The sequence below is a fragment of the Eimeria mitis genome, genomic scaffold (genome assembly GCF_000499745.2).
Source record: "Eimeria mitis Houghton genomic scaffold, Emh_scaff106, whole genome shotgun sequence".
In the NCBI taxonomy this organism is placed as follows: Eukaryota; Apicomplexa; class Conoidasida; order Eucoccidiorida; family Eimeriidae; genus Eimeria; species Eimeria mitis.
This window is the reverse complement of record NW_013567358.1, coordinates 251-13,938: the sequence shown is the minus strand read 5'-3', so window position 1 is coordinate 13,938 and position 13,688 is coordinate 251. Positions and strand designations below refer to the sequence as shown.

Sequence of the window (13,688 nt, the reverse complement as noted above, 5' to 3'; positions counted from 1 at the left end):
GTATACCACTGCGAGCTCAGCTCGATGTCTCCGAAACGCTCCTTCCTGTGCAGTCTGGTCACCAAGCATCTTGACCTCGTCGCTGCAGAGAAACAACATAATTAACTAGCGCGCGTCCATGAGAAAATGTAGATGCATATTTAATAGTATCGGTTGCTCGAGTACAGCGCGTCCAATAGACGTTCAACAGGAAGCCTTAGCGCCAGTGGATCCCATGCCACTGCAAGTTCGCCACACGTACCACGTACATTGAGCTTCGTCCCCTCGCTGCGGTTCGTAGTGTTGTGGCCGATCTAGATCCCAATCCACAGTGGGATATGAATGAAAGTTGTGTACAAACCGTACAATGGTTGCTCGTGGAGCCATAGAATCCCTTCTGGTCAAGAGGAACCCATTTCGAAGCCCCCGCGGGAGAGGAACTGCTGTCGGATCGGCTTGACGACCTCCCTGTGGCGGTTTGCATGCAATATTTGCTTACTAAATGCAAATATTGCATATTAATAGGCAGTTTCGGAACTGTCGACTGCGGCTTTGGCCGCATTCGCTCGGTCATAGCCGCGGTGGCGCAGCACATGCCCGGCGGTTTGCCCGGGCCTGCGTTCCTGGGTAGTTTGTGGCTCGACTTGCCCTTTATAGCCTTGCCATGTTCGTTCATGGAGTTGTTCTGATGGATAGTTGCAGAAGATGAAGGAGCGGGCGGGATGGCGGGTCTGCTGGTTGCTCCTCTTGCTGCGTCATGCTCTCTGTGTGCCAGCGGTACAGGCTTCCATAGGGGTATCCTCCTCACGTGCATGGCTCTCAATTGGTGCTTCCCTTGCAAGTGAGTCAGGCGATAGAGACCATGACTCAATGCAGAGCGCATCCTTCCTCGACTCGAGCCTGGAGGCGATTGATGCAGTTCCAGATGATGCTCGAACACTGGGCATGGCAGGAACCGATGTTGAAGTTGCAGCCAAGAATCATTTGCCTAAATCTAAAGTGAAAGGCTACCGAAGGACGGCGGTGGCCACGGGGCTAGGGGCGGCCCTAGCGCTATTACTTTGCTTGTTTTTGGTGAGAGCAGGCGTGCAGCGGCGCGCAGGACCGAAGGCGGATCTGCCTACAAAGAAAGATTCAAGAATACCTTCGGATGCAACAGGGGAAGCGGGTGTTTCCATGCGAGAGGATAGAGCGACAGACAAGTCACCTTCAGCAACCCAGAAGACAGAGGCAGAAAGGCGGCTAGAAGAGTTGCAAAGGCTTCTTCCATCAGCATCGCGGCTCGCCTCGGCCGTTGACTCGAGCGACGCCCAGAGATTACTGGCCGCTGTTAAAGAATATGTCGACCCGGAAGACCAGTTCGATGACACACTACTGGATAGGCGAAAGCCGAGCGACCGGCTTGATCGGGCATTGGAGACCCTACGCAGACTGCACCAAACTGCCGCTACGCACGCAGAAGGGCTGGCAAAGAATGGAGCAGAAAGCCGAACATTCTCTATGGTGGATTCAAAAGAAGAGGCTTTAGCGCTACTATCCACCATTGAGGATAGGGAAGCGGAGGATGCGCTTCTATTCGTCGATTATTTGCGTCTACTTGACCGAAGCATATCAAATATGTGTCGACAGTTCGGTGAAGCCCGGGGCGAACTTTCCTCAGTACCTAGATTTGTAGATGAAATGAGTGGGGAGTCGCTGATCTCTCTTGCGAATAAAGTTGAGTGGCTGAAGGATCTGGCAAACAAAAAGGCACGCACTGTGGATACGGCATTCCAAATGGAAACAAGTATGTTGTTCGCCATAAAAGCACATATTTATGGACTGCGCGAAGCTCGTTTGCTGCATCTTGAGAGCCAGTTGGGTATTGCGAGGGCGCTTATGGCTGCAGCGGAAGGAGACAACGGAGCCAACCGCGACAAAGAAACACAGGTTGCTGACCCGAAGCAGAGCAGTCGACTGCCTTCGCTTTCTGAAAAGCTTGCATCGGCGGAGGCTGTGCTGGTTAAGTTGCGGAATATTCTGCAATCCCCTGATCCACATATAACTTTGAGTGACATACTGTCAGCAAGCAGGAATGCTGATGACTTAGAAGCCCAGGCAGACGATCTATTGGTGAAATGTTGGACTTTAGCTCTTGACCATCGCCATCCAGAGGAATGTTTAGATCCCAGAATATCCAACATGCTGAAGGATGTGGCCCTTAAAGCCAATTGGCGCGCCGTCCAAGAAATGGCGAGCTTGCGAGTAGCGCTGCGCAACTTACAAACAACAAAAACAGGGCTTCAGGGTTCCCCTGAGGCTTCAGACACCCCACCCGCTCATCTTAATACAATCTTGTCTGCCAGTCTCTTGAAAAGTGGAGAGGAAACCTATGCAAAGGCTGAAAAGTACTATTCTGAGATCAAATCATTGCTGGAGGCGCTGCATGGGTTGCGCGAGACAAAGCACTTGGTAAGTCAAGTGCAAAAGGCTACAGCCACTGTCATCCCTATGGTGACGCTGACCAGCAAGCTTTATATGCTTATGCTGGATAATTGCTTGTTGAAGCTGCTGAACATGGATATCCAATCCAACATAGAGATCGCTGAACGCGCCTCTTCAAGTCGCTCAACACTTTCACGTTCTGAACGAGGTGTGTTAGAGGATCTTGAGGCTAGCTTCGACGCGGCCAAGGAGTCAGCTAGGAAGGCAACCACAATAAAAGGAGCTATAGAAGCAGCGGCAAGGATGCGGGAAAAAGCAGAGGCAATGGAAAGCTTACTAAACAAGCGGAGGGGGCCGCCGCACCATCATTAAGCCATGCTACCTTTCACTTGCTCATTGAGGCTGTAAAGTGTGAAGCACTGATTGGTAGTCTCGTTGACTGATCTTTCTGCTCGCCATGTGATGGAGAGTCAGCACTGCAAACTTGCGTAACGTAGATCCTTTCGGAGAAACTCTCCTGCCCTGACTGTCTGCTTTATCGTCTGCATCTGTACGCGTGTTTGCTCGTCATTTCAGTTCGATGCAGTGCGCTGTTGCCTTCGGCTCTGCATTATATGTTCTTACATGCCCAGAACTCCTTCCCAGGTTTCGCATTTCCAATCGTTTGGGAAGCATGCGCAATGTCAAAGTGTTTCTGAAGCGTATGATATTTAAATGTTGTCCCCTGCTCAGTGGAAATTGCCTGGCTGGAGGTACTGCAGCAGGAAGACAAAGCCGACGCGTTTTCTTCCCTCCAAGCAGTAAAAGACTCATGTACAGAAACTGGGATATCTTGTTTTCAGCTTGACGCCCCATCTAGGATGTTACTATGCTCGTCGACCACCAGAACATCAGCAGTCAGCATTGAAAGTAGCTGTACGGTGCCCTTCTGGCGATTCTAGGTAGAAATATCCACGTGACGCAGCAGTTAAATAGAGCATCTTTACTTGTAAATAGGCCAGGATTCCTAGTGCCTCTGCGACAGAGAATCGTAATCCATTAACCAGCGTAGGTTGCTAAGGGGCTGCGTCTGAGCTCTTTTTAAGTGCGCAGTTGCGCTATGCGCAGATGCTTGTTCCGCCTCATTATGATACACAAGCATAAATGCAGTACACACTGAAGCTTCTGCAGAATTTTGCAGCTTCTTTCACTGGGTATCGGTTGCCACGCAGGAGGCAGCCCACACATTCATTGCAGGGCTAGCCCAGTGTGCAAGTCGTTTGCCTAGCTGCCCATTATCGAGCTTCAGATCCAGTTGCTTTTTATGAGAGGCACCGGCTAGTGCCGCTGACTTTAGCCGGGGAACTCTTCGGGGGTTTGTTGTGTGGGAGTTTTGGCTGTCATCGCCCGTGACAGTGTCTGCGCGGAGGGGCAAAACTTGTCTGTAAAATAACAAGCGAATGGTATCAGAATAAAGTGGGGACGATGAAAGCGCATTTGACTTTAATTTCGGAGGCCAAATCGACGCAAGCGATCCGCTGGAGTTGTGCTCGAAGCAAAAAAAATTTGGACAAAGTGTCCGATGACCCCGACGAGGGGTACGCTGGACCCCTGAAGCGGAGTACACTGGAAAAGAGATGAAGGTGATATCGGGCACTAGCTCGTCGGTGGCCGTTTTGCCCTGTTTGTTGTAGAGGAGACAGCCGATAATTTCGAATGGCGCAATTTCTTAGAGCACTGCGCCAAGATGCCAACAGGAACTCTCCCTTCTGAATGAGAGAGCACGCTTAGTGGGGTGGAGGAGCAGCGCTTGCCCATAATTAGCATAATTAGCAATGTTTTAGGATGGTTGGACAACTGTTGCCCATTTCCAAGTCAGGAAGTATTGCAAGATCCCCAGTCGATACTACATAAAATATCAGCACTCCAGCTCAGGGCAGTACACCACTTGTGTGAACTACGTATGGGAGATTGCGCGATGCTGCACATGTGCGAAATTCGGGAGTCTAGTTCTACTGCATTAGGCGCCGGATACCCCGTCTTGCTGTTTCCGTGCCCTCGGGAGAAGCTTATCGCGGTGCAAAATATGGTTGTAAGATGCTGAGGTAAGTTGAAAACTGTCGTGTGAAGTACTGATTTCTTAGGTAGTTTTGCACCCAAGCCGCTCAGTGCCACAATATGAGAATTGTTTGGAGCCCTTGCAGAAGCTAGCATGTGTGGCAAATGCCATGTTTACAACTAGGGAATATGCACAATCCTGTTGCTCATGTTGTCTCTGGAACTTGTGATATTAGAGTAAACACTGTTTCCATTAATCTTGTGAGCTTTATGGGGCTGGGGAAAATGGCACCAAAGTCGCGCTGGTCGTGCGAGATGCTGCTTCACAGTAAAGAGCCATGGGGCTCCGCCAAGCAGACAAAATTATATTATGCTTCTTGAAACTAGGTTGAGGCCTGCGACGATAGTGGACAGCTAGCAGAATTGTTATCTAGAACATCGTAGTTTATGAAACCTCTCTGTGCTGCAGGAACGCGACCAGGCCACTCAGTGGAGTTGCATGAGTCTATTCTTAGAGCCTGCGGAAAAGGCTGAATATATGAGCCGCGTGAAGTTCAACCGTTAACTAGGGAGCACCAGGAAGGATTAGGGGCGAGCGTCAGGTAGCCTGAGCCGCCTTGTAGCGCCGTAGAACACATGTACACATCCTATATGTTGCGTTTTGTATATACTGACCAAATTTGGCTGCATGCATTGACGAGGTCGCTTGTTCCTATACCTTCACTCCAACGAACTTTTCAGTATCCGGCACGTAGCCCTCGTCTACTTAACAGCTGATGAATCTTGTCCTTCTATAGCGAAGCTTATACGAAGGATACAACATTTTTTGAAGTGTACGCACGCCTCCGGGCAGTCTGTAAATTCCCCGGTCGTTGATTCACTTTGTCGAGCTCCTGGCTCCTGTGGGCATCATTTCTGGATCACTACCTGCTGATGAGCTCATACGGAAGCGCGCATAATAGCTGAGGCTGTAGAGCAGGGTGAAGTTAAGAACAGCAACCTCCGGCACGCCTGCCTCAATGACAACGTATTTGTTTGCTTATGGGCAAATAACGCTTGGTTCATCAGTTGATCTTTGTATCAGAGTGCGCGCCCAACCATCGTGCCGACAACAAACTCACCTAGCGAAGGGCTATGCCATCCTCTGAACAGTATAAAGCCCGCTATATCAGAATATGCAAGTGAAACAACACGTGCAGACACGATATCAAAGAATGCTATGATCCAGTGGGAGTATCTGGGGGGAAGCCTTTCAAGTCGTGATATATTGCAGCAAAGCTACATGCGTGAATGCCTACTAGAACAATGCAAAGTGCGGCCCACTCACGCCTAGTACTTAGCGTAACCAATATGTCAACGTGCCTTCAGTGTTTTGTCTCGTAAACAAGTGTAACTTGGGCAAAATCTTCGCCTTAGCAACAAAGAAATATGCTGCGCTGGTTACCACTCAATTAGCCGTTGATGGTGCGCTCAGCATTGTCTCTTAACACAGCAGCAAACAATGTTGTTGCAATGAAAAATCCCGGTGTTGTCGACCGGGGTACGAAGGTTGAAAGACCGGCAAGCTTCAGCTACATCATCATGCGTAGCTTCATACTCTTTGGTAGGGTACCGCTGGTTGGACCCCACAAGACAAGCGCACAGCTTGAGAATCAGCATATAATTCGTACCAAGCTAACAGATGCTTGAGGTCGTTACTACCTCGATTGATCTATCTCGGATTCCCCTAGAAAAGCTTCTGCTGACTGGGCGTGCTTTCGAAGGAATACTGCAGTCTTCGCTACTTCTTCGAATGTCTTTGCCTCTTTGAGAGCCTTCAAAGCTTCGTCGAAATGCGATTTAATTTCAACTAGCGCATGTTTGTCCTCCTCTTGGAGCCCTGATTTCCTCGAACTTACGGATGCGACGGCTTGCACGCAATCTTCAACGTCTTCTTCGATAAGGCTTTGCAACTCTCCAGTCAGCAGGAGAAGCAGTGCTCTCTTGTTCAGCACTACAAGATGGACTGCACTTTCTGCCGCAAGCCTAAGGGATTCCAGGGCTTGCTCTGCCTCCTTCGGGGCCTGTCTAAACGCCATGGCTGTCTTGGCTCGCTTCTTTGCTGCTTTCCCAATCTCCTTTGCCGTCTCCAGCTGGCCAGTTGTCAAAAGGGGGCTGATATGCTGGCTTCCTGGCGTCGTAGTGCTGCGGGAGATAGTGGCACTGCACCTCTCCTGGACACGAGACAGGATTTCACGTACGCTAGTTAGTTTTGTTTCAGCGCGACGCCCCACATTTCCGGCCATAGACGTTAACCGTGCAACCTCGTCATCATCAAGCTGGGAACGGATAGTAAGTTCTTGTGCTAACGCCCAGCAATGAGACAGCACAGCCTCAGCTTCTTCTACTAGCACAGCCGCTCTTCCGTGCCCAGCTACGGCAGCTTCAATAGTTACAATCGATTTCACAATCTTCAACTCCTTGCCAAGTTTCTCCCGCAGCGTTTCGACTTCTCTGAGCCGGTTCACGAGGGAGTTTAAGCGACCCCTATCCTCCACTTGTGATGCATTCTGGTCACCATCATGCATAGTTGAGCTCTGATAATCACGCATCAAAGAAGTGTGAGCCTGAGCTACTTCCAACGTCCCCTGAAGTTTCCACATTGACTCTTCTATCGCATGAAGCAAGATTAACTTGACACCGTATGCGGCGCCTACTGACAACTTGCGTGCTCTATCACTTAACTGGAATATTCTATCACTTAGAGAGCGCATCAGCTCAAGCTGCCTTGCAGCATATACCAACAGCTCTCCATCGTCTTCATCTTCTAGCACAGGTGTAGCAGACATCTTATATTGGATATCACTAAGACGCAACGATAAATCCACAATACTTTTATTAACCGAGATAAGGTACTCGAGGAACGCGCTCACCTGTTGCCCGCCAGCGTCTCGCAACAGAAAGAGGAGGTTTCCTTGCTCTTCATATGAAGCAGGAAAGGGAAGTGCAAGGGTATCCCAGTCAGTCCTCGCAAGCACTTCACTCTCAAGGATCGCGGCACGGTACAGACCGCGCAACGCCTCCAGAGCAAGATCAAATCGCGTTTTTATCGTGTCTTTGTCCACAGGATCTCCACTAGCTATCCCTCCTGGCTTGAGACTTTCTTGTAAGGTTGCCAACAATCTCTGGGCTTCAACTGAGCCTATGGATGAGGCAAGCCGAGCCGCTGAGGGAAGCAATTTTGCTACTTCCTTCAGTCGCATCCGTGTCTCTTCTATCTGCGGATCCAGAGGTAGTGTGCCTGTTTGTTCGTCCAATGCACCATCGTCCGTATAAGTTTGCTCCATTAGCTCTGATTGTCGCCACTTGCCTGCCCTAAAAAGAACAATGTGCAATAGAAACAGGGAAATTGCCACACTGCCTATCATTGTTGATGCGTGGAAATAGCTGCCTTTCGATAGGGGAGAGGGCCTTCCATTAGTCCCCCCATCGATACTTCTATTCGAAATTCGCAAGCCTGCGTCGGCGAGCGAAGCATCCTGATTATGTTCGCCACCTCCATACTCCGTCTCCTTCACCTCTAAGGCAGTGCCAGAAGACAGCCAGTCCTTCTCATGCATAGACGCCCAGGTGAGGCCCCCTGTGTTAACTGCGATGGCCCATTGGAGAAGAGCGAGACACACGCGGCGCAATAGTACCCTTATAGATCTCTGCATTGTCCCCCGCCATTCAGCCATGCACTACGAACATTAGACGTAAAAGCTGCGCTCAAGCGNGCACGATAATTGTTCAGGATCGTTAGGGCTCCATCGCGGGTGCATTCCGACGAATCGAGCATCCACTGGCCTGTTGTGGCCGTAAGGCCACGTCCCTTACCACATTCTGCATTTATTTAATTCGTTTGTTTTGGAAGGGTTGCTATTGCAACGTTCCAAGAATGGTATACCCCCGACGCTACCTGTGCGCGGGCCAAAGACCCAGTGCAGAAACACTTGCATGCGTTGCAGAACCTAACAGTCAATATGAAGAACATAGATGTAGAATTGTAGCGTTTACTGTACATTTTATACTTCACTATATAATAGCTTGTAATAATTGCAAAATGCTTACTTCACGGGTCGCGTGTGCAGTAGCGATGCTGTGCAACAGCAACCGGTTCAGCCGAAGTACCTGATCGATTTTCGAGCTCTCGGAGCTCAATAATGAAGGCCCTTGGCTGCCGCTCCCATGATGCCTGCTGACTGGATAGGGGGTCAGTTGCCAACGCTTTTTTCAAGCATTTTGACAACGCAGCTAGCGACAGTCCTCGGATAAGACGCTCTAGCTAACATCTTCTGTACCAAACCGTAGCATAGCTTCTCCGAAAGTAGCAGAGGGAGGTTCACTTGAAATTTGGACTGGGTAGGCTGCCTGCAAGCAAATCTAAATGTTCAGCAAGTGCCTACGGAGTTAACACATGCAGAAACAAAAGGTTGGTTGTGCTTGCATGCGGGGCTCTCCTGCGAGAGGCGGTGCAGCATGCCAGGCCGACGCGTCTCCCGCAACTTCAGTCACTGACTCTCTGCACCCCGGGCGCCTGGAGATATGGGAGGGAGGTCAGCTGCTTTTAGGGAACTGAAGTATTTTGGCGCCCTTGCAACTCGCGACGGTCAACAAATATGATCGAGGGCTCTCGTTGCATGAGCGCTTTCAGAATATGCACACAGCTGTTCAATTTTCTCATGACAGTGCGTGCGTATTAGGAACTTGGGGACTCAGTGTCAGTAGTCTTGTGCGTACTGCCGATATCAAGGATACAGACACTGCAAATGGGCAGTTTCTGTCGGCTACTGTATTACAGCTTACAGGCCTAGGTGACAGGCGGCCGTTATAACGTTTTTCTTTGTATTCAGCACTCTTCATCAAATGGCAGTCAGGAATTAAGATGCGAATCACAACTAATCGCCCTTTGAGTATTGAGACAGGGGCCGTTCGGGGGACGTCTGTTTGGGGTGGAGTGCTCGGCACTGTTCAGAGAAGGCAGAATCATATCTTTCCGCGTATGCAAACGATCCTCAAATATAGTCAATTATGGGTTGACACTCTGCACCGGGATTTCACCTCAGTCTTGAGGTGTGGCTTATGGCATTACCAGTGTAGACATGATCGACCGGAGCGCTGTATGGTACGTGAGTAAGCAGTGCACAGAAGAGAGAATAGATAGTGGGGGATAATTTCACGGAGACGGGGAAAGCCTGTAAACTGGCGGGAAATGCAGGACGGCTGTGCTATTTTATACCTCGGCGCCATGCCAACACGAATTCTCCACTATAAAACTTCGCAGGCAGCGTTTTTCAACTCCAAGGAGGAAGAGGATAACCTAAGCATCGTTTTATATGTTGTCTTCCCGTGGCTCAGCATTCCAATTTTTCAGGAGTCAATGTAAATGGTTTCTGTTCCGATAGCGGTTACCCTTCCGTTCTCCTTAGATTATGCAATCATACCTATAACTTTACATAACATAGGACCCCTTTCAGTTTTACCGAGGAAGATACAACGATGAAGCGAAGGGTCCACTGTGGGCGAATGGACAGGGCTGTGCTGCTGTAATGCGAGAAGCTACGTGTTGGGTAATGGTGAGTATTGCAAATGCCAGTCTGTGCATGTGTCCACAAAACACCTTTGCGTGCATCCATGAGACACCTACCAGTGCTCAGCAAAACGAGAGGCAACTGATATGAGCATATCATGCCATTCCCCTGGGGAAGCGAGCTGCTCACCTCATAATTGGCTACAGTGCGTCCAACACTCTAGCTGCGTGGCTGCTTCCAAGCGTACATGGCTGCTTCAAGTGGTCCAGCTCGTCAAGTTCCTGGCACGCACTCGCAAAAATCCGTTGTGGAGCTGTCCCGAATCACCGCCGCCAAGGCTGCAGACCGGTGCTTTCTCACGACCAGAATACAGACAGTCCGCTTCATTGTAGACACATGCTATATTGCCTATTGGCACGCGAATCAGCTAATACTACCGTGTCGGCTCTGATGACGAGCCGGCAGACGATGATAGCTATGACAGCGTATATGCTTCCTCGTAACATTGGCGGCATTCAAGTGCATTGTAAATTGTGCTGCAATGCAAAAAACATAAAGCTTTTATCCGTGCATGACGCAGTGACGCTCAGCATCTGACTCTCACTTCCATGTGAGCAGCATTGTGGTGTATAGCCGATACGTAGAGGCCCATGAGGCGGCAAAAATAACTGCATCAATTCCACGTGTTGCTGCAACACAGAAAGTAGTGGCGAATGCCACCCGGAGATATTTATATTCAAAAACCTGTTGTCTTGGGGGCAGCGTAGCCCCTATGCAGAGCACGAGCCGCTCCTGTTCTATGACCTGGAAAAGCGAAGCCAAAGCAACTGCTTGTTTGTAGTGCTCGGCGGCGTGCATGAGGGTCAAGAGCAGCAGCAGACCTAGTGAAAAAAAGCGCTCGCCGTCTTTCTGACTGCCGCGGAATGGAGAGAGCAGCATTGACTATCATGGAATTCACAGTATGGGAGGAAGAAGCAGCAGCAACCCCCCAGAGTGAAAATGGAATCTTCAGTTGTTTACAGGCAAGAAAGTTCTAACTAAAACAAAGCTGAGGTGACATCGCCGCCAAACTGGATTTGTGGCATTCTCGGATGAAGTTCCCGCCGTTTGCATCGGATGCGAATTTGAGGGTACCTGTGTCGACCTTGGCGTATATGCCCATTTGTTCTCGACGAATCATGGGAGCGAATGCAAAAACTCTCAAGGCGGCTCTAGCCGACCTCTCCATTGAATACTTGCAAAATCGCTTAGTGCGTCGGCATGCATTCTGACTTTTGCTGCAGCTTGTGCTGCCTCGGTTAAAGTTGTTGCCTTGTTAACCGCTGTTTTGGCCTTGTTGAAGCGCCCTCGAAGCTTCTCAAAGTGCATTCTGTTCGGCCCTGTCAGGATCAACTTACTCGAGAAGGTACGCGCAGCGGTCTTCACGCTAGCTCGAATATCCTCCTCTAGAAGGGTCTGGAGGTAGGTCTCCAGTACCAACAATACCGCACGTTTGTTGCACTCCACAAAAACTGGTATATGGCCTTCCAAGTCCTCAAGCAGAATTAGTGCATCCGTTAGCTCTCCTGCATTTTGCAGCTTTGCAACAGCTTCTTGTACCTCTTGGTAATGCAAGGCCAACTTTCCCTCAGTCGCCAATGCTTCTGCACGGAGCTGCTCAGCCACTGAAGGGTTAATATACTTGGCACTCTCCTCCCCCGTGCTGCCTTTTTGTAGGGCATCCGAACATCTGCGGTAAACAACAGATAAACTATCACCTACTGCAGCATTGTGTTCTTCTGTAACGATCTGGAGTTTTTTGGCTGTTCGCCCCAACACGGCGACATCGCTGGGGCTCAGCTCGCTTTTCGGTGGAGGCAAAAGCTTCGTTGTTTCCCAACAATCATCCAGCAGGTCCTTTGCCTCTCCCTGTAATTGCTCGGCCCTTTTAAAAGCAGCTACAGAGCTCCCCACTGACTGGCTCGTATGCACAGCCTCCTTCGCTCTGCGCATTTCACTCAGCAGCTCCTTGACCTTGGCGAGTTTTCTTCTTAGAGTGCAAACGGTGCTAGTATCCTCCACAGCAAGGTCCGCCGGGCTGTAATCCTCGAAGGATGCTTCTATACCGCTGGAGACCAAATCAACATAAGCGTGCAATAGTTCCGCATTCCCTTGAATAGTTCGAGTCCACTCTTCAACAAGGCACTTCAGGTGTACCCGTACACCAGAAATTGCGCAGCCCTTCAAAGTTGTTGCTCTCCGAACGGCCTGTCTCTTTCTTTCACTTAGTGAAAGCAGCCATTCGAGCTCCGTAGCGGCAGAAACCAGCATCTGCTCGTCCCTTTCATCCGAAAATTCGGTCTCTGCCAAGAGACGTTTCCGAGCGTCTTCAAACCGTCGAGATATGTCAATCACACTCTCTTGCACGGTACGCAAGTATACCATGTAGGGGAGTACACTCTGCCCTTCGATGACATGATCCACTTCGTTCTTCACTGAGTCTTCAACTTCTTCCGATTCTATTAGAGAAAAAACAGGGATATCTGCCCCATCCTGCACGAGTGCCTTTGCCTGCTGGAGGGCAACTTGGTGGAGGCTGCGCAAGGCGTCCACAGCACTGTTAAGAGACACCGTCAGGCGCTTACCGTCTAAAACAGATTTTGCTGCAAGCCGTGCCTCAGTGGAGGCTTTCTGCGCACTGCCCAGAAGTTTCTGAGCCTCAGGTGTGCCTATTGCAGCAGCGAGCCGAGATGCCGACGGAAGGAGCATTTGCACTCGCTGCAGCCTCCTCAGCTCTTCCGACTGACTGCCAACAAGCGGCGTGATTGCGAGGCTGCCGCTTTGCGTAGAGAATCCTTTCCCTGTTATATCATCGGAAGGCTCAGATGCTCCTTCGCTTGATACTGGTCGTGGCTTCTTACCAGCACTCAAAAACCACACACACAAGGAAAGCGTCAGGAAAGCACCAAGACCTTTTGTGAGAGATGATATGCGCACAAGCCTTCGTTCCGGCTTGGGGCATGGCACATCGGGAGTGGCTGAACTGCTGATTGGTCTCAGTTCCGCTGTTGACTGATGCTCTATGTGTCCATCAAGTGCGTCAAGGCTTGTCCCCGCGTTGAAGATACCGTGACTGTCAGCTGGTTCAGCCATAGTCAACGTGCCTGTAGAGAGCCACCGGTTTTCATCGTCGGCCACCGCCAGACCTGCCTCCGTCGTTGCCAACATTTGTGTGTGGAGTACAAAGCAGGCCCAGAGTGCCCCCGCTATAAGCTTCCCCCCCATTTTTCACTGGCAAATGTACAACTGATGAGGAGGACAGTAAGAACGAACGGATTTCAGGTCGCATACTTGGTGACGAGAAACATCCGGCACGGAGATCTGCTGTACCATCAGCAAGGGGAATACAACGACGCAATTTGGCTTCAATGGGGATCCTTAACGGCTGTAAACAAACTGAAAAAAAAGGAAAACAGGCGTTCTATATGGACCATAACTATTCATCGAGTCTCGGAGCGCCTCCCGTGTCTGAGCAAGCCGAGCAACCGATGATCGTCCCGAGTGGAATTATCATATCGAAGTTGTGCTGAGCTGGAAAGGAAGTTGGACATCACGGTAGAAAAGTTGAATCAGGAATAGAAAACAAGGAAGTAGATAGCTCGCTACAAAGTGGTAAGAATCCGCCAATGGAGACGAGGTGTGAGGGATGTATGTTGGGGA

The 13,688-nt window shown here is 50.1% G+C and overlaps 3 protein-coding genes across 3 annotated transcripts; 1 reads left to right on the top strand and 2 right to left on the bottom strand.

The window, feature by feature from the left end:
- Nucleotides 1-849: 849 nt before the first annotated feature.
- On the top strand, nucleotides 850-2,775 carry EMH_0079240 (uncharacterized protein; the record flags this gene model as incomplete). Its single annotated transcript, XM_013494168.1, has 1 exon — nucleotides 850-2,775. The coding sequence occupies one exon, from the start codon at nucleotides 850-852 to the stop codon at nucleotides 2,773-2,775; it is 1,926 nt and encodes a 641-aa protein (XP_013349622.1).
- Nucleotides 2,776-6,137: 3,362 nt separating this feature from the next.
- On the bottom strand, nucleotides 6,138-8,039 carry EMH_0079130 (uncharacterized protein; the record flags this gene model as incomplete). The annotated part of the gene is made up of 1 exon (XM_013494167.1): nucleotides 6,138-8,039. The coding sequence occupies one exon, from the start codon at nucleotides 8,037-8,039 to the stop codon at nucleotides 6,138-6,140; it is 1,902 nt and encodes a 633-aa protein (XP_013349621.1).
- A 3,150-nt stretch (nucleotides 8,040-11,189) lies between these two features.
- EMH_0079020 (uncharacterized protein) lies at nucleotides 11,190-13,196 on the bottom strand (the record flags this gene model as incomplete). Its single annotated transcript, XM_013494166.1, has 1 exon — nucleotides 11,190-13,196. The coding sequence occupies one exon, from the start codon at nucleotides 13,194-13,196 to the stop codon at nucleotides 11,190-11,192; it is 2,007 nt and encodes a 668-aa protein (XP_013349620.1).
- Nucleotides 13,197-13,688: the final 492 nt, after the last annotated feature.